Source organism: Aulonocara sp. 'chitande type north' Nkhata Bay, linkage group LG7 (assembly GCF_057382095.1).
Source record: "Aulonocara sp. 'chitande type north' Nkhata Bay isolate Kocher_YH1m ecotype deep benthic linkage group LG7, A_spYH_male_GT1.1, whole genome shotgun sequence".
Taxonomy (NCBI): Eukaryota; Metazoa; Chordata; class Actinopteri; order Cichliformes; family Cichlidae; genus Aulonocara; species Aulonocara sp. 'chitande type north' Nkhata Bay.
The window spans coordinates 55,473,930-55,494,069 of NC_141350.1; the positions used below are offsets into that span (position 1 = coordinate 55,473,930).

Below are 20,140 nucleotides of genomic sequence, written 5' to 3' on the forward strand. Positions count from 1 at the left end.
AAATTTTGGTTTCAAGGAGCCCGATTTTTTTAGTCATTGTATAGGCCTTGTACAGAACTATGGACATTGGCTGCTTCTTTTTTTTCTTTCCATTTTCAGTGCAGCCATTGCACCTGTTTCCCTGAAACTACTCAGGGTGGCTGTCAAGAAGCCATTCTTAAGAAAGGGAAACAGGGAGAAAAGGTTGAGGTATGCCAGATTACACACAAACTAAACTAAAAGTCAGAAGGTTTTGTCAATACAGTTTGTGGCTGCATTTTAGCCAGTCGTATTGGGCAGCACGGTGGGATGCACAGCAAGAAAGTCCTGAGTTCAATTCCACCATAAGGCGGGGGGTCTTTCTGTGTGTAGTTTGCATGTGTTGGAGATCTTGTCAAACATTGATTGAATTATGAATGCAGTCCCATTCATACAAGACCATCTGGGAAGTGTCTGATTGGCAATTGATTTATTTTTCAGCATGGTAATTACCCAAATATATTGCCAATACATTTAAAGCATACCCAGATAGAAAAAAAAACACAAAATAGACACTCACTTATGGGCCTCCCTGGAGCCCACACCTCAACATTATGGAAGCATCTTGACAGAGAAAAAAACAAACAAAAGGCAGCTAAAGAAGAGCTGTGGACTGTCCTTCAAATCTGTTTTGCCTTATGTAATATATTTTCATGCTCCTTTACACATATTTCCAATTTTACTAGGAAAATATAAAGAATATAAAGGGGTTACTCAAAACTGTATTTTATAGGAACAGTAGGTGAGTTATAGTTCCTGTGGGTTGTGTATAATTGTGCTCATCACTTCAAAGTTACACATGTCATGCTGATAATGGAAACTGGCATCTCTGTTTAAATGTCCACTTTGACCAGTAAATCTATCAGCAGTAACAGCTATTTCTTGTTTTGTTTTAAATATTTGGCTACATCCACCCACACCTCTGAATGAAAGATGAGGCAAAAGGAATATACAACTGCCTACTGGAGAGAAAAGGATATTGGTGCAGTAGGATGAACTGACACTCATCAATGCACACTCTCACCAACAGAGGGAGGCATGAAACAAACTATGAAGGGCTTTAAAATTATAGATGGCATTGAGACATGCTTGTAGTGTGAGTCAAAAATATTTATTCAGTGAAAAAATGCTGCAAAAAAATAAATAAAACTGGTATATGTAATAAAAACAAAAAGTCATAAGTAACTGCTTTTCACTGGTTATATATAAACACTTTAAAACAAGCAAACAGTTAAAAAAATGGATTGAATAATACTTACAGAACAGTGAGCCTTTATATATATAGGGTGCATAAAAATAATAGTATTTCATTTCAGTGTTGCTCTAAAAAGCAGTCTTATCTGAACTCCCTTCATCGTTTAAAAGGCATAATTAGGATACCAAACAAAGCTAAACCCTATATATAGGCTTTAATTGTTGTTGTTGTTTCATAACTAAAAAAAAAAAATCACATTTAAGGATTCAATTAAAATGTCAGCTCAGTGAGAGTTAGAGGAGTAGTTTCTTATATTGGCTGTCGGTGTTTTCTTGGAAAGAATCCACTTTAATTGAAGAGTTTATTTTTGAACTTTCTGTACAGCTGGATTTCAGCATTGGTCTGGTGCTGGATCTGCATGAAGCAGGCAATGAATTACTAATATCATTTCTCTTTGTAACCTTATGACACTTGAGCACGTTGGAGAGTTGTCTCTGGCATTGGGAGGATCCAAAGTAGTAGAGTAGGGGATCTAGGAGGCAGTTCAGACTTCCCAAACACAGAAACACCAGATAGAGTGCGTAAGAGCCATCAGGTGCCTCCTGGCTCTTCTCGGTGTTAAACTGCAGGTAGTGTGCAAGCAGCAGACAGTTTGTAGGCATGAAACACAGGACAAATATCAACAGAACTGTCAAAACCATCACTATTGCTCTTTTCCTTTTGTGTGAGCTTCCAGGGAGCCTTTTTTGGAGTTTGCTCAGCGACCAGATGACTCGAGTGTAGGACACCACTGTGATGAGCAGAGGCAGGAAGAAGAGGAGGCAGCAGAGAGTGATAAAGTATGTCTTTAACCAGACGATCTTATCTGTGGAGTGGACATCATGGCAGGTGGTGATATTCAACTCACTGATGTGAAAAGTCTGGTCCGATGTAACAAGAGGCACAGAGCCAGTCAAGGATAACACCCACATGGTTATGCAGGCTATGACTGTGTTCCTTGGCCTCCTCCAAGCCAGAGAGTCAATGGGATAAACAACAGCAAGCAGACGGTCCACACTGATGCAAGCTATGAGAAGAACAGAACAATACATGTTCCAGTAAAAGGCAGCAGTGACCACACGGCACATGGACGGGCCAAATTTCCAGTTGTTGCCTTCAAAGTGGTAGGAGATCTTGAAGGGGAGCATCAGTGCAAAGAGCAGATCAGCTAAGGCCAGGTTCAGCATATAGATTGCAGCTGGCTTCTTAGGACGGATCCCCCGAGCAAAGGCCAGCAGAGCACAGATGTTAATTGGCACACTGATGGAGCAGACCAGCGTGTAGAAGGAAGGTAAAAGGATGGTGGACACAGGGCCAGTTAGAAACATCAGGGCCTGTTCCGAAAAAACTTTTCTGTCCTTGGGACCATTTGAAGAACGATTTAATGTTCCGTTATCATCATAATCTATTGGTTCATCCGTCACTGACTGGCGTAAGCCATACAAAAAGCCCCTTCCATGTGGAGCAGCTGGAGAAAGAGAGAAGGGGGGGGGGGGGGGGACAGTCTGATCAAAGGTAAAGGAAATGGAAAAGTTTTGGCTAATCCAACAGGAAGACAATCTTCATTTGGTATCAAACTGTTTAACAAACATATACCACATTTTACTAGGTCCATATTATGCATTTCTAATTTATCTAATTACCTTAATACCAGTTTTGTCCATTAAAGAAAAATCAATTTCAATTTTAACAATACTTACCAAATTTAAAATCGCTAATTAAATCATTTCTTAAAAACTTAAAAAGTTCTCTTAATTGCTACTGTTTTATTACTTCAGCTTGGAAGGGAAAACACTTCTTCAATGACTTTAAAATAAAAAAAAAGAAAACCATCAATTTTATGCCGACTAAATGTAGCTAAATCAACACATTTCCAGTGAAAGTTTTTTTAAACAGTGTGCAGGGAATGCCAGAGTTTTAAACACAGTAGAAACTTTTCTTACTTGCGTTTTCTCTTGCGTAGGCAGCACCGAAACACGACACAAGGCACAGAGAAACTAACAGAGACATCGGAAGCATTCTGCTCACCGGTGAAAAATAAAACCACTAAACGAGAATAAATTGATTAAATGCGCGACGTTAATACTCTCCGTTCCCAGTCGACCCAGAGTTCTTCTGCTGCCGCTCTTCTACAGAAGCACGTCAAATGTGGCTTGTTTACGCCCAAATTTCGGCTGGTCAGATCCTATCGCGCCCCTCCACCAATCAGAGAGGTCTGTTCCCAGACACATTCCTGTGGTGTGATGTCACCTTTCCAGTCACACAGCAAGGTCAACATCTAACCAAAGACATGCGAGCAGCATCGACCCCCCCTGCCTCCCCCCGCACACCCAAACCTCGTCAACAAATTAGGACCGTTTTAATTAATGATGTAAACGGTTAGAAGACAGTTCATAGATTTTTGTCTATTTTAAATTAGAAAAAACAAACAAACTATTTTTTAAAGTTCTCTAATGAAACCTTTTACCTGTCGTTTTAACACACGATGAAAAACAAAATTAGAGTGAGACGGGGCTTATAACGTAGCATATTTCAAAGAAAAAGGCACAATGTGTTTCAAATGGCACATTTAAAACAGTGTGGGTTTTTTTGTTTGTTTGTTTTCTTTAGACAGTGAAGTTAGATGAGCCTCATGCTTTTTTTTTCTTCTTTTTTTAAAAGCAAAAACTCTCCTCTCAACCCAGGAAGCGTGACTAACACTGCAGAAAGTTGTGTCCTTTTTCCGGACAGCACATTGAACTCTGCCTAAGAGCTGCATTCTATTTGATGAGTGATAAGAAACAATGATAATGAACCACAGTAACCTAGTAGTGAAGGGACAACAACAGCAATTTATTTATCACCACTTTAAATTGATCTTTCGTTCAGCTAAATATGAAACAGATTTTCTGTTCTTGGGATGTAAACATCCAGCAACACATTTCAAAGTATTAACTTCTGGGAAAATGCCTTGGAATAAACAATTTTGTTTGAAGTGATTTAACTTATCCCTGCAGACTCTTAACTGCTTCCTTTGTTTGTGACAGAGGGCAAATGGAAAGCTCTATAGGGTCATTAATTTTGGAACAAATATATTTTCAGACAACAAAAGCCAAACTTTTTTCCCTTTTCTTCTTTTTATTTTTTTTAACCCTTTGTGATGAGATAAGATGTTGCCATTACTTATTTTAGACATGTTCAAAAGGTGGCTGGTAAAATGATAAATGTGCCTTTACATCCTCCGTTCCTGGTAGCAAATTGCTCTCCAGATTTTTTCCCTTTTTTGTCTATGTGTCCTTACATTTTTGTTTACTTACTTATGTAAACTGTTTATCCAGATTGCAATTGCTTGTCTTTCCAGGAAGTTACATGACCATGGTACTTCCCACTGGTGAAAATGACCAAGAGACAACCAACACAATAACCAATCATACAAGTTAAAGTAAAGGGAGTTTTTATATTCATGTATCTGCTTTATAAAAGTCTATATTTATAAAGTGCTGGGATGAGAACAGAGGACAGTAAAACCACCAAAATGAAAGGCACCTTTGCCTTGAAATGTGCTGATTACATTTTCTCTGTGTAAGATGAAAAGAGACTTCCTGAGGGAGGGATGGGAGTAGGGATTGTCAGCAGCTGGACTTTTTCGCCTTGCTTTTTGCTTTCATGCTTTTAATATTCACTCAAACTCAGAGAGGCAGACTAAACCCATTTCCTCCCAAAAATATTGGTCACAGTGAATTGTTTCTTATTTAAACATTCTTACATATTTAAACATAAAAAAAAATCATAACACAAATATAAAATCATATTTAAACATAAAATCTCTTTCTGCATTGGTGTTACTTAAAGCAATAGTTTAACATTTTGGGATAAATAAATTTGCTTTCTTGCTGAAGGTGCATATCTTGCACAACTATAAAGACCCAACCAGCATACTTGAGCATAAAGACTGGAAAGCAGGAAGTATATCTATTTATTTATTTTTATTTTTGGGGGGCCTTATTATGGTTTTATTTTTGATAGGGACAGCAAAGACTGACAGGAAAGTGGAGGAAAGAGAGAGGGGAAGACATGCAGCAAATAGCCGCGGGTCGGACTTGAACCCAGGCTGCCTGGCCGCTTTCATAAAGTCCACATATATCGCCTATCTATACCAGAAAACTTCATTAATTATAGCCTACATTATTTTCTTCATTAGGACTTGAGTTTTAAATAAAATTGCTGACAATAGGGAGATTACATGGAAAGAAGTGGGTCTGCATATAGATAGTTAAAGCTTTTTTATGTTTATTGTGTTCCTCTTGTATGCCTTAGTGCATGACGATTAATCGATGCAAAACCTAAGGTATTTCAGTCATGATTGACAGGGTGTTGATCTTGTTACAGTTTTCATAGTCAAGCCTTCAGTTCTTGGGGTGGGGCAAAAAACCTGAGCAGTACTGGCAGCAAGTGTGTATTCTGGTGAATTCCGCATGTTGTAATCATAATGCTGTAAACTGAACTTTCTCATGACTTCCTCAGAATGACTGGTGACTTGGCCATTCTTTAACATATATAAATAACAAATAATAACTCGTAACAGAAAATTGGTTGGCTAAATGAAAGTCACAGTATTTACACAAATGTATTGAAGACATATAACATTTGATTTTCACCAAGAAGAAGCAGAATTTGAAGTTGATTATTTTGTTGATGTTATCTAGAAACTTCTACATACACGATACCACAAAACCACTTAACTCAGGGTCCATAATGAAACATGATGAAGTCCCAAGCAAGCTATGTTAGTTAGCCCCTGTTATGACACTTGAAATTCAACACCGCATTGCAGAATATAATTATATCCCCTGAAGGATGATCAATATACTTTAGGTAGCGCATTAGTGTTACTGCATTAGTATAGTGTTTTTGTACGAGGGTATCGTCTGAAATGAATTTCTACTTTGCTCTCTAGACACTCCCCAAGTTAGCTGCTGCTCTAGTGTTGGGCAGGAAGGAAGCATTATGCTTTCAAATACTTTTTTATTTCTTGAAACAATGAGTGCTGTAAAAATGATACTATAAGGCTCTGGGACTGGCAGTATAATTCTCTGGGTTAATGGCTGCCAGAAACTGTTTTCCTGAACATTTTTGTTGTGAGAAAAAGTACAGTTTGGTATGCACAGTAGAGGACATGTTGTTCCTGCAGCCTGCAAGGCTTGGGGAGTTTCTAAACTAACAAAAGTTCATTCGTGCAAATAGGAGGAGGAAGGATACAGACTGTGGGAGATTAGATCCAGAGCAATGTCACTGCCACGCTTCCTGCTTTCTGTTTTTTTAGCGCCTGTAACAGCTGAAACAAATGTCTTAATGTTGAAGACTTGAGCATGTTTTTCTTTCTGTTGGCAAGTGAATAGTGTATTACTGTTTTTTTTTTTTTTAAATTAATACAGCCATAACAATTTTATGTGCAAATACTCAGATATCTACTTTAGTCTAGTTCCAAGAAATACAGACCATATAAATATATATATGTATATTTGAAGAAATGTAACTGTTGGTGCTTACTTCTTTGAACTGAATTAGAGCAAATTCATGTAAGTCATTACATCAGCGCCTTTGAACAAATAGCATGTTCATGCCAGCCTATGCAACGCATGAGGGTTCTTGCACTTGATGCGTTTAAAGTGTATGTGTAAAGGAGTCATAGCACTTCATTTGTTCCAGATTTTGTCATGTTACAGCCTTATTCCAAAATGCATTAAAAAAAATTTCAACTTAAATTCTATGCACAGTACCCAATAATGAATAATGAATGGTGCAAATGAACATGAACATGAACAACAAAATGTGTAAAACTCAGATAATCAAATAAGATTCAACAGCATGTGATTCAGCATATTTGAAGGACTTGAACTTCTCTAAATTCATGTTTTCTCCAAACAAATCAACAGCAAACAGTGCAAATTTCTGAGCTCATAAATCCACCATCTTTTTATAATGTTCATGAGTTGCACAGTTTCTGTCAGTGAGAAGATTGGCATTGCATAGATTCAACCAGAGAGCTTTATGTAAGAGTGTATCCATGTAAGATTTTTATAGTTGTCTGGCTCCACCAAACTCCAGAAATGCTGAGAATGCTGCTGAAGTTTAAGGTGGACATCATTTTGGAGATTTATGATGTCCATCTCCAAAGGACCAACACTGAAAAGCTCAGTCATCTGCCCTGACAACTCACTAGTGTCAACATCTAGGAAGAGGTTAGCAATAAAAGTCTCAGCAGGCTCCAGTTTCTCAAAGCCATAGAATCTGTCTGAAAACTCCTGTCCCAGTTTGGACACCAGATCACAGAATCTGTGTCCATTAAATACCTTTTCTGCTCCTAAATGGGACTCCAGTATCTTTGCAACAGAGATGAAGTGCTTAAGTCTTTTATTTAGTATCTGCTGGATATAAAATGAGAATTTAGCTGTGAACACCTTCACAGCACTGATCATTTCACACACTGTTTACTCTCTGCCATGCAACTGCTAGATCAGCTGGTTAATTCTTTCAGTCACGTCCACTAGGAAAGCCAGATCTAACAGCCACTCAATATTTCTTTGTAATGTGGTATCCTCTCCTCTTACTCACATAGACATTCACTGTGTATGCTATTGCTTCCTTGCAAGTAAATAAACGCGTTGGGACACACTACTGTGTGTCTCACTTCATAAGATAATTTTTCTAACAGGTTTTCTGTTTTCTTTGTATTATTGTAGGGTCTTTACCTTACAATATAAAGCAGGTTGAGGCAACTGTTGTTGTGATTTGGTGCTATATAAATAAAATTCAACTGAATTGAATTGAAGTGAAAAATGTCCATCCATATTCAATTTCCAAGGCAGGCTTACTTGTTTGATAGGATTTAAGGGTTTCTTTTATTCCTCTCCGTGAGAGCAAGTGGCTACATGGGTAAGTAGTTCACATATCTAAACAAATTATCTCTGGTTTGAGTGTGAGAGGAGCCATTAATGCATTGACAGCTGTGTCAGGAAGACTATCTGTTGCAATACTCTGTCAAATCAACTATATGGTGACCCCTTGTAAATAAGGGAGTTGTAGCTAAAAGATGCTAAAGATCTTTAGGGGGTATTATATGAGAACTCATCTGTGTCTGAGCTGGTTCACAGGGATCCACACACTTTCTGCTGAACACAATCTGACTACTCATCCACTCTCCTTATTTTTATAAGGAGAATGTGTGTCTGAAAACTTATGTCAACTGCAGAGAGAGACACATATATCAGATTTTAGCATCTGTTGATCTACAGCTGTGAAATCCAAAAACAGTATAGATATAGATATAGAATATTCCAGCTTGAAAAGATTACAGAATGAGGAACTTATTTTTTTTAGACTTGCAGTCTGCTAAACTAAACTACACTACTAAATAAAATACAACATCTGCGACCAGAAAACAGGAAGATACACACAGCAAACATAAGAAAAGAGCTGAAAACCATGCAGACATTTATATTATTTGACAGTACAGTTTTGGCACATGACTGTGAACAGCACATTTTCCCTCACCTTGCCCTCTAGTGACAGTACACAGAATTCCATGGCAGCGGAGTATTGGGCTTACAAGATTTAAATGACACCTGCTGTATGATAGTGTAGTAGTTTGCACCTTTTTAACATCTGGTGTGAAAAATTGGATAAATAAAATATGCAAAACTACCCACTGTGGTAACCCCTTGTAAACAAGGGATACTACTACTACTAGTACTAGTAGTAGCTTCTCTTCTACTGTTATGTAGAAGAGTGCAGATAGACTTTTATATATTCTGTATTACTGGAAATTTTAACCTTTGCAGAAATAGGTGAAAGGTGTTATATTGCTAAAAATCCCTGGACGTCAGAGCCATGGGAAGGTACTTGAAGTTGAGGGTGCTGAAGTAAGAGCGTGCATGTGTTGGGTTGGGGGTACTAATTTCTGAGGTATAAAATATATATAATATATTCCATCTGACCCCACTGGACACAGCAGACAAGGTATTTTATGATACAGCAGCGCAGACACAGAATAATTTTGTTTGCGTACAGCTGACTAGAACCCATCTAAATATGGATATTATTTTAGCCAGCCCAAAAACCAGATTTAGACAGCATACAACATACCCAAGAACTCTTTTGCACTAAAGATCTACAGCTGTGAAATCCAAAAACAGTACTTAGATATAGAATATTTCAGCTTGAAAAGATTACAGAATGAGGAACTTATTTTTTTAGACTTGCAGTCTGCTAAACTAAACTAAACTAAACTACTAAATAAAATACAACATCTGCGACCAGAAAACAGGAAGATACACACAGCAAACATAAGAAAAGAGCTGAAAACCATGCAGACGGCAGATATTTATATTATTTGACAGTTTAGTGTGAACCACAACTTCCTCCCAGAGGAATCTGACTAGAAACTCTTTGTAACTAAGAGTATGAGATCTGACAGAGAACACAACAGCAAAATGTCAGACGTCACTCAACTGAAAAAATAGGGATATTTCTTCTGTGCAACTGGACAAAATATTTTCTGTTTCTAGAAAGAGCATTGGTCCAGTGATTTAAAAGAAAAGAAGAGAAAAGTGCCCCCACCCCCACTCACTTTTCATTAACGCTTAAAAAAGATTGAGATAACAAAAAGTTCAGCATGTTCCTGTTAGCAAGCATACATCCACATGTACCTTGAATAAATATCCTTTCTTCTATCACAGATAGGATCAAGATGACAAAAACACAATCGCATAACTTTTTAGAGAGTCACATATATGTCATCTTTCTTGTTTCAAGACTCTATTGACAATAATTAATTTCCTAGGTTGACCTTGATCAGACAAAAGTGCTGATGTCAAAGGAAATAGCCTGGAGTACTGATTTATTTTAGTATATTCAGTGTTTGAAAGTGTTCCTGTTTTTTTTTATTCTTTGGCTGTATCATACCACACTTTTACTAACCAAGTAACTAAAGAGGAAGTTAGCAAGCACTTTCCCCCAAAAAATACACAATACAGTTTTGGCACATGACTGTGAACAGCACATTTTCCCTCACCTTGCCCTCTAGTGACAGTACACAGAATTCCATGGCAGCGGAGTATTGGGCTTACAAGATTTAAATGACACCTGCTGTATGATAGTGTAGTAGTTTGCACCTTTTTAACATCTGGTGTGAAAAATTGGATAAATAAAATATGCAAAACTACCCACTGTGGTAACCCCTTGTAAACAAGGGATACTACTACTACTAGTACTAGTAGTAGCTTCTCTTCTACTGTTATGTAGAAGAGTGCAGATATACTTTTATATATTCTGTATTACTGGAAATTTTAACCTTTGCAGAAATAGGTGAAAGGTGTTATATTGCTAAAAATCCCTGGACGTCAGAGCCATGGGAAGGTACTTGAAGTTGAGGGTGCTGAAGTAAGAGCGTGCATGTGTTGGGTTGGGGGTACTAATTTCTGAGGTATAAAATATATATAATATATTCCATCTGACCCCACTGGACACAGCAGACAAGGTATTTTATGATACAGCAGCGCAGACACAGAATAATTTTGTTTGCGTACAGCTGACTAGAACCCATCTAAATATGGATATTATTTTAGCCAGCCCAAAAACCAGATTTAGACAGCATACAACATACCCAAGAACTCTTTTGCACTACAGATAGGAATGTGAAATTACAGCTTAATGATGTAGGTGGGTGGTTAAAACACAAACTTAATTTAATAATGGAGTTTGACTAAAGTTTTCTCTTGGGATGTTAGGGTGCCATTAAACATGTTCTTCGTTACTGTCTTTTGAATGTTCTTAATTTATGGTTGTAAGGTACATTTACCTAACGTTTCAAACATCCACCACAGGATGGCAACATCGGGAAGAACAATAGTTACTTCTTCCAGATGTTGCCAAGTGCATCTCTGTCTGTTTTTTTTTTTTCTTTGTGCTGTTTGTTTTATTACACCAGACACAGAGTCTGCAGTCCATTCTCTAGAAAATCTTTAAAAACTAATACACCTACTGGTAGAAAAAAATAATGAAAGGTCACTGATGAGGGCAGACGGAGCAAGAGACTGAGAGATGGATTGGGGGCATGGCTGCACTGATGCAGATGCAGTGATGCAGATGCTGTGCTGGTCCACCGTGGTGAAGAGAGAGCCAAGTATAAAAGATAAGCTCTCAATTTAGCAAGCTGGCTTGATTGCCGCTAATTCTACGATTAATTAACTTTCAGCGTCCATAGGGTCAGAGTTGAGAAGTAATAATGTACAAATGTGTTATACTTAGAATTTGGGGGTATCTGTACTTTACTTGAGTACTTCTTTTTCTCAAATTTTTTTTATGTTTACCCCCTACATGTTAACACAAATATCTGTACTTTCTACTCCTTACATTTTAAAAATGGGCTTGGTACTTCAGCTTCAACCCTTAAAGGGATGTAAGCCATCCTCATACAAGAATGCTACAGTACACAATGTGAAAACATTCCTACATGGATTACAGTCAGTTACTGCCTTTTCCCATTCTGACAACTCTGTCTGCCAAATATACAGCATAGCCCTACATATAACATACACATGTATGTTTATACTTAATTAACCAGCATCACTACATCCTTAAAAAATGCAAGGTTTTCTTATAACACTAGTTAAAGAAAACTAAATAAATTACAGTACGACCATTCTGGGAGTTTCAACATCCTGGCCATTCATCCATCCATTTTCTTCTTCTTATCCATGGGCCAAATTGTGGGAAGAGCAGCCTAAGCTTAACAGCCCAGACTTCCATCTCCTTCACTCCTTCCCCCTTCTTTACCTCATATGCGGGAACACTAACACGTTCCCAGCATGATGTAAGCTTATAACCAGCTGTTATTGTTATAGCTGTCAGCTGTGTAGAGGATGAGATAATCCATTATATAAAATTTCAAGCACCTAAGCAATATTCTGTCCCTAGTGTCAAGTACAGAGGACTCCATTTCCTTTTATAAGTTGGAATGAGTGAAGAAGCAGCCAGCGCCCAAAGAAACTCTGGAGAACTATCAATTAAGATAATTTTAAAATATTTACAAGGTAGTCTGGCTATTGGAAGAAATATGTTAAGAAAGAGCTTGAATCCTCTACACAGCACTGTAATATGTGTTTATTGTAACGTTATGTGGTTTGATTCACTGCAATGGCCAATTTGTAAAAAGTACTTTTCATGAAAATCGTTGAAGGTAAATTAAGAATAAGACCATGAACAACTGGTAACACCAGGTCATGTATAGATAAACTTTATCATGAAATTCCTTTGCATAAATATAATATGTCATGATTATTAGTTTGCTGTAAATAAATCTTTTGTCCTTTTTTGTTTTGTCATATCAGATAAATGTGTCATATCTGACATATTATGGGCTCCAGCCCCCTGTAGCTCAAATTCTAATTCAAATTCAAATTCAAATTTTATTTGTCACGTACACAGTCATACACAGTACGATATGTAGTGAAATGCTTGGACAACTGCTCGTGACCTAAAGAGAACAAAAAAGGAAAAGGCTATGAATAAGATAGGAAATAAATATGAAAAATTAAAAAGGGTAAATTTAACTAGGAAGGAATAAAATATAAATTAAGGTTAAAAATGAAATAACTGTACAACACAAATTAGAATGAAGGGTAAATTTAACTGGGAAGAATAAGATAAAGATAAATATATAAATTAAAGTTGAAAATAAAATAACTGTACAACAAAATACACAATACACAATATAGAACTATATAAGAATGTATGAAGAAATCTAAATATAAATAAATATATACACAATAACAGCAGCTGTACAAGTATTAACCGGAAATGAAGAATATAGTGACCAGTGTTGTGCAAAACCAAAGTCCAGAAAGTCCAGTGTGTGTGTAAGAACCATATGTGTGGGTCAGTACTGTGTGGTGGTGTGATTGAGAGATCGTATCGCCTGCGGGAAGAAGCTCCTCCTCAGTCTCTCTGTGTTGGTCTTCAGGGAGCGGAATCGCTTTCCTGACCTCAGCAGAGAGAACAGTCTGTTGTTGGGATGGCTGAGGTCCTTCACGATCTTCCTGGCCTTGGTCCAGCACCGCCTGCTGTAGATTGAGTGCAGGTCAGGGAGCTCGGAGCGGATGGTGCGCTCAGCTGACCGCACAACCCTCTGTAGAGCTCGTCTGTCCTGCATGGTGCTGTTCCCGAACCAGGTTAAGATGTTTCCCGCCAGGATGCTCTCTATGGTGCACGAGTAAAAGTTCCTGAGCACCTTGGAGGGCAGTTGGAAGTCTCTCAAGCGTCTGAGGTGGTAGAGACGCTGTCGGGCCTTTTTCACCACGGTGTTGATGTGACAGGACCATGACAGCTCTGACAAGGATGAGCGAAAGAGGATGGATGGATACTTTCAAGTCACACATTTCTTTCAGATATCTCTGACTGTTACTGAAACGTATGTTAAGCACAGCTCTTATCATATGGAAGGAACAAGTTAATGTTTTGGCTTCCTGATATTGGTCTCAGTTTGAGATATTTTGAGTAAAAGGATGTTGATATCATCTCTGCAGTTTGAGATATTTTGAGTAAAAGGATGTTGATATCACCTCTGCATGTTGTGAGTCTGAAGACTGGCATTGCATTGCTGAAACAATTGCACGACTGGAAGGAATGTGTAGAAATGTAGATTTGTACATTTCTATTTGAGGGAGAGAGGAACAAAATATGGGGAAGATACTTGTTTTACTTGTTTTTGCTCTCTGCATAAGCGGTACACAGCTGAAAAAAGGTAAGAGAATTTTATAAAAATTTAAGAGCAGATTTAAGTGTTTTTTCATGGAAATTGACAGTTAATCTGATAATTAAACTGCCACAGTTTCATTATTCAGATAAAAACACATGATTTTGCCATTGAATGGTTTATTATAGAATGGTTTTGAATAGTTAGCCAAACATTGCCTTGTGCAGCTCCGTCAGTTTGAAAACTTCCCGTATTTTCTGTCATGCATATTCATCTTTTTTTTTTTTCTTTTTTTTTTTTTTTAAAATGACATCAGAAACAGCAGTATGCGACATTACGTGATGGCAGAGCTTCAGTTCATCCTTTGTCATTTTTTTTTTTTTTTTTTTAAATAAATAGGACAGGGGGAATGAATGAGAGAGAGAGGGGGAGAGAAAGAAAGAAAACCAAAGAGGAGAAGAGACGGTGAGAAGGGGGGGAAGAGAGAGAAAAAAAAAAAGAACTCCTGGGTCACCTGTATGGAGGAGAAAAAAAAAAAAAACAAACAAAAAAAACAAACAGAGGAGACAGCAAACAACAAAGAGCAACATAATAATAGAGAAAACAAAGCACCATCACAATAAACTAGCTAGTCATAGATATCAATATTTACTAAATAATAAACGATATTGTGCAGCACGCAAGATAGACAGCGCACAGTGTGCTTTGAGGCAGCAGCCAAGAAAGCTTTAGTCCGTGTCTGTGAATACCCATGTGTGCATACCTGTGTGGATCAGCATGCTTGCATTCCAAAGGTTTCTCCATGTAATGATCTGCTAGGGAGTGTGGGGGGGCCACAGCCCCGTCCTCCAGGGTGTGAAGCGGGTATGGAGGAGATCAAAACTCCAGACATCCAGAGGCCCCCAGAACACAAGAGACCATGGAAGACCAACAGAGGGGCAGCCGCGCCACTGTCCCAGTAAGAGCTGAGGAGAGTCCCAGATGAGGGCTCGCCCAGCAGCCGCGGAGCAGAAGTCAGGGGGAGTTGCAGTGACGCGCCCGTGAGCTCCGCCGGCCCCCAGCTGCGCCTGAGCGACCGAGCCCTAGGCCGAGAGGCCGGGGGCACCCCACCTCCAAAGGGGCCCGAGCGAGCCCCAGGCCCCAGGCCCCGACAAGCGGCCGCCAAGGAGTGAGCCGGTGTGTACCCGGACGCCCACCCCCAGACACAAAGAACCACCAACACACCGACACCTGAGGGAGTCCGCCACCGGCAGGGGAAGTGGTGGTGGGTGGAGATAGGCCTCCAAACCTTGGAGGGCCTGAGGTGTCCCCAGAGAGGTGGCGTCTGATACCCAACCTGACATATAGACACAGACATACAGGCACACACAGACACAAACATCCATTCCCACCCACATGCTCTCATATGCACTCACTCCACACTCAACCAACGTGGAGACAGACATAAAGAGACGCTGTACACACAATCACACTCCCCAAGCGTACTCTACAAACCGGGTCTAGGTACCCTTGCCCCTGGAGGGGGGAATTGCACCCAGACCCAGGTGGTGTTACCCTTTTCCCTGCGGTGGGGAGAGGCAGACCACCCCGACTCCGCAGCAGCAGGGAGGCCCCACACCCCAGACAGCAGTCGGACGGCCAACTCCTCCTACTAGCCCTCCCGCTCCAGCAGGCCGCAGAGAATGGGGGTGGGAGAAGACTCCAAACCTCCCTCCACCCGCTCATTGTAGTGTTGATGCATATGTGTTCTAAGGTGCAATTAAAACCCAGGAGGGCATGCATGCATATTCATCTTTGATTTTTCAAGCGCAGAAAAAACAAGCGTGGCACTGAAAACGGTTTTCTATTAACAAAATATATCAGTACATATGTTGGTACAAATATATTTGAAAATCATTTATATTTTGAATGTAACTTTCATTTTTGTATTGTTTTTTTGGTTTTTGTTTTTGTTTTTTGCAGGACAAAAGACATGGAGGGAGCAGAAAAACAGCTCTGAGGTTGTTTTTCCCATGCTCAGAACATTTAAAGGGGCCCCAGTCATTAACATCCAGCCCTTCGTAAATGGGACTCAGGCTTCCTTTCTAACTTATTCCCCTCCAGCTCTGAACTTGCTCAACAACAGCACAGTGCGGTACCTCGGTGGTTCTCTGAGCACCCGAGTCATTTCCATTATTTACACGTTGGTGGTTACAGTTGGGATTCCAGCCAACGTCAGTATCTTGTGTTTGCTAGTGACTAAAATCCGAAAGGTGTCTTCTGCCATCCTCTACTGCAGCCTGGCTGTCTCCGACCTCTTCCTCCTCCTCTCCCTCTTCTTTCCTCTCCATTCCTGTACAAAAGTATGCCCAAGAGAATGTGCGCTGCCTGGGTGAGCCTGGCTCTGTGGGGGGTGTTTGGTGTCGCCATCATCCCAGAGCTCATCATCCAGCAGAGCTACTGGCTCCCTCAGCTCAACCGCACAACCTGCCATGATGTGTTGCCCCTGGATCACAGCTCTCACATGTTTCTGCTCTACTATCACCTGATTCTTATTGTCTTTTTTCTTGTGGTGCCTCTGGTTGTTATAGCTGTGTGTTTTGCCCGAATCATCAACAAGCTCACAAGGTCACATTTTGACTGGGTGACGTACATCAAAGCAAGCACACTGGTGTTTAGTATCTTCCTGGTGTGCTTTGTCCCCCCTGGAGTCCTACACTTTGTCCATTATGTCCAACTGTTTGTGGATGGAACAGAAACTTTGTATGTGTACTTTAATGTGGCAGTGTGTTTGTGCTATGTCCATACCTGTCTGGATCCCTTCCTTTTCCTTTTCATGTCCAAGGCTGCACAGTCTAGGTTTCATTTTAAAACTTTCAAGAGAAAGACACTGAGCAGTGTCTTGTTAACACGTAACACGTAGACTAAGGGTTAGCAATAAGTAATTATGACTTTTTATTTTTGTAGCCAATCATGAGGAAAATGATTCTCCTTGGTTGCTATCCAAAGAGAAATCAAAAATACCTATTCTATTCATTTAAAACTTGCAGTTTACCTGAACCTGATTTTATCTTTGTTTAGTTTATGTGTGTGAGACACATATACAATTGGATATTAAAAAAGAAAGCACTAACAGGCCAATTTATTAAGAACAGCTTACTAGTACTGAAATTGACACCATTTTGCCTCCAGAACGCCTTTAATTCTTCATGTAATATGTTCTGCAAGGTGCTGAAAACATTCCTCAACAATTTTGCCTATATTGACATGAAAGCATTATGCCGTTGCTACAGATTTCTCAGCAGCACATCCATGATGCATGATGTGATTAGCCAAGAAGTTATCTATTGCTATTAAAAACTATCACAAATCAATCAACATGAGTGACCTAAATCTTGCTAAGAGTAAACCTAACTTGATAATATACTTGTTTTGTTGCATAAATAATAAAGAAAATATCTGAAACGTTTATTCCAGAAAATAGTTTTTGTGGCATTTTCTTCTTTTCCCTCCACATTCTAAAGCTATGAAATCACAATGACATGAAGGGTTAGCTGCAATGTTGATCCTGGATGAACATTATTAGGATGGAATGCCACTGTGTGAAAACATGTGAACTGTAGTCTCAGTTGTACACACAATAAACACTGCTGTGTGATTAGATGTTAAGATAACACACTTATTTTGCAGGCAAAAATCAGCACACTTAAATTTCCTCTTGCTTACTTTGGCTCTATAACTAGCACATGATGTTTATTTTCTGAGTCTATAATACTAAAGGCCTTCCTGATGAACACTTCTGATGTCGCATTGAGGCTCATAGTTTAAAATTTGTACATTAAATTATGTGAAAAAGCATAATCTTTCTACATGTTGGTCTATAAATTGTGTTTAGGAGAAAAGGTTGTGGGAGTCACAAAAGCTGTTTGGGGGAACAAAAGTATAACAGCTGAAAAGGAGCAGCTCTACACCTTTAAACTAAACCTGGAGAGGAAAAGATTAAATGATGACCAAGGATTACTGAAGCAGGTCAGTAATCCTGACTGTGGTGTACCTGGATCGTAGTACAGAAATCCTATTCCCAGCTCTTAGTATGCTGACGATACAAATAAATTGTTGTTTAACCTACAGTATTATATTCTAGAAATCACACCTTTGTTGTGGGTGTCCTGTGAGGACAATGTACATATAAAAAAAATCAGAAAAACAGGTCTACATCTTGAATTTTCAAAAAGTGTATTACAATACTAATAGAAAAATCCGATGAATTAAAAGGCTGGGTATTACATGCTGTCAACATGCATGGGGGCAATAAATATATGAATGAAAAATGAAAATGAAAGCTGCAAAACAGCTCAGGCAAGCTTATTATTATTAGGTAATATTATATTATTAATAATGAAATCGTAATATTATATTATATTATATTATATTATATTATATTATATAAAATTACTTATATTATTAAGTAATTTCCATATTTGTTAATCTGAAAGTGCTGTGAGCGTGCACCTGATCAACATGCCTGTTTTATTAGACTAGACATGATCATATTATTATTATTATTATTATTATTATTATTATTATTATTAACTTTTTTTTTTCAAACTCCATCTTCTCTGCATCACAAATGTCGACCGAGGTGGTTAGCAAGACGAAATTGTCATGATGCTAAATCACTAAAGCTCATTTAATTAATTGCTAACAACTGATGCCATAACTGTGAAAGCTGAGCTGGCCTCTCAGCTAGCCCAGCTTTGTTAACAGGACACGGACACGCCCTCAGAGAAAGAGAAGACTGCACTTTATTATGAGATGAAATAAGCGCAGCTTTCAACAGCAATAATCAATTGTGGCCACAAGTCAGCAATAATGTAAAAGATGACGACAGCGGGGTCTGAGATTAAAGGAGAGAGAGATCCCTTCATGTGAAGAAGGATAGCCTCCTGTGACAGACTGAATGTACTATCAAGCGAAAGCCAATCAGAGTGCTCCCTGCTGGCACGAGGAGACTACTAGTGGAAAGGGATCATGGTGGAAAGACTGTAGAGCAGGGATAGGCAACTCCAGGCCTCAAGTGCCGGTGTCCTCCAGGTTTTAGATCGCACCCTGGGTTAACACACCTGAATCAAATGATTAGTTCATTACCAGGCCTCTGGAGAACTTCAAGAAATGCTGAGGAGTCATTTAGCCCTTTAAATCAGCTGTGATGGATCATGGACACATCTAAAACCTCCAGGACACCGGCACTCGAGGCCCTACCCCTACTGTAGAGCTAAAGTGTTAGTTGGGGGGGGGGTTCATAAATTTTGTCCAGAATGTGTGCGTGCAGACAATCAGTAAATAAATTCATACTGTTTTCGTGATAGCATAGTTTGGTGCAACTTTCCACGTGGTCACTGTTGTTTATATTTGCGTCATCGGACAGTTTACTACTTTGTGTGCTGAGGTTTGAACAACCTCATATGAGTTGCACCGTTTGGTGAATACTTTGTGACTTTATTGTTGGTTCACTGTGTAGACATATAGAACTTTCTATATGTTAGTACATATAAATAGTATGTTTATTTTAAGTATTAATTTCTGGCGTTATGTTTGAGAAATAAGCAGTCAGAAAAATAAAATCATGTCCAAATAGACGTTACATTGCAGGTTTATACAGAAAATATGTATCTGTTTATTATTAGGTCATTTATTCCTTGTTACAGAACCACGCCCCTCTACATAGAAACAACAGCACAAGTAATTTATTTTTTATACTTAATTTCAGTAAGCTGCATTGTAACCAATGCCCCCTGGTGGCTACATTTTTTTATTTATCATTCACCAAATATATTCTTTAAATCTACTGCGGTACTTTAGTACGTCTAAAATTTAAGTTTATTTATAATGGCATTTTATAGATATTACCATGATTTTTTTGGCCACAAACAAATTTCTGATGTTGTCATATCCGTCTTACTTAAAAAATGAGTAGTCTGAGGGTTTGTGTGAACAAAGTGACTTAAAATCAAGTCATACTAATACACAACTATATTTTTATAACAAATCTAAAGGACTTTAAATAATTGGTTAATCAAATTATTAGTCTTTGAAATTATTCCTTTTAACAGCCCAATACGAGTAGGTGGGCATGTATTGTGTAGCTTCATGTTTACCATTCTCTTCATTATTTG

The 20,140-nt window shown here is 38.7% G+C and overlaps 1 protein-coding gene and 1 pseudogene across 1 annotated transcript; one reads left to right on the plus strand and one right to left on the minus strand.

The window, feature by feature from the left end:
* Positions 1 to 431: 431 nt before the first annotated feature.
* Positions 432 to 3,404, minus strand: LOC147326298 (proteinase-activated receptor 1-like). Its single transcript, XM_086301428.1, has 2 exons — positions 3,196 to 3,404; positions 432 to 2,720 (listed from the first exon to the last, which is right to left on the minus strand). The coding sequence occupies exons 1-2, from the start codon at positions 3,269 to 3,271 to the stop codon at positions 1,507 to 1,509; spliced, it is 1,290 nt and encodes a 429-aa protein (XP_086157554.1). The 5' UTR covers positions 3,272 to 3,404; the 3' UTR covers positions 432 to 1,506.
* A 10,565-nt stretch (positions 3,405 to 13,969) lies between these two features.
* Positions 13,970 to 16,887, plus strand: LOC147326299 (proteinase-activated receptor 3-like; annotated as a pseudogene).
* The last annotated feature ends 3,253 nt before the right edge of the window (positions 16,888 to 20,140 follow it).

Excerpts from the sequence above, each read along its gene's own strand:
- LOC147326298 (XM_086301428.1), bottom strand. The coding sequence starts at position 3,271 with ATGCTTCCGATGTCTCTGTTAGTTTCTCTGTGCCTTGTGTCGTGTTTC. Across the intron at positions 2,721-3,195 it reads CTACGCAAGAGAAAACGCAA|CTGCTCCACATGGAAGGGGC; the intron begins GTAAGAAAAGTT and ends CTCTTTCTCCAG.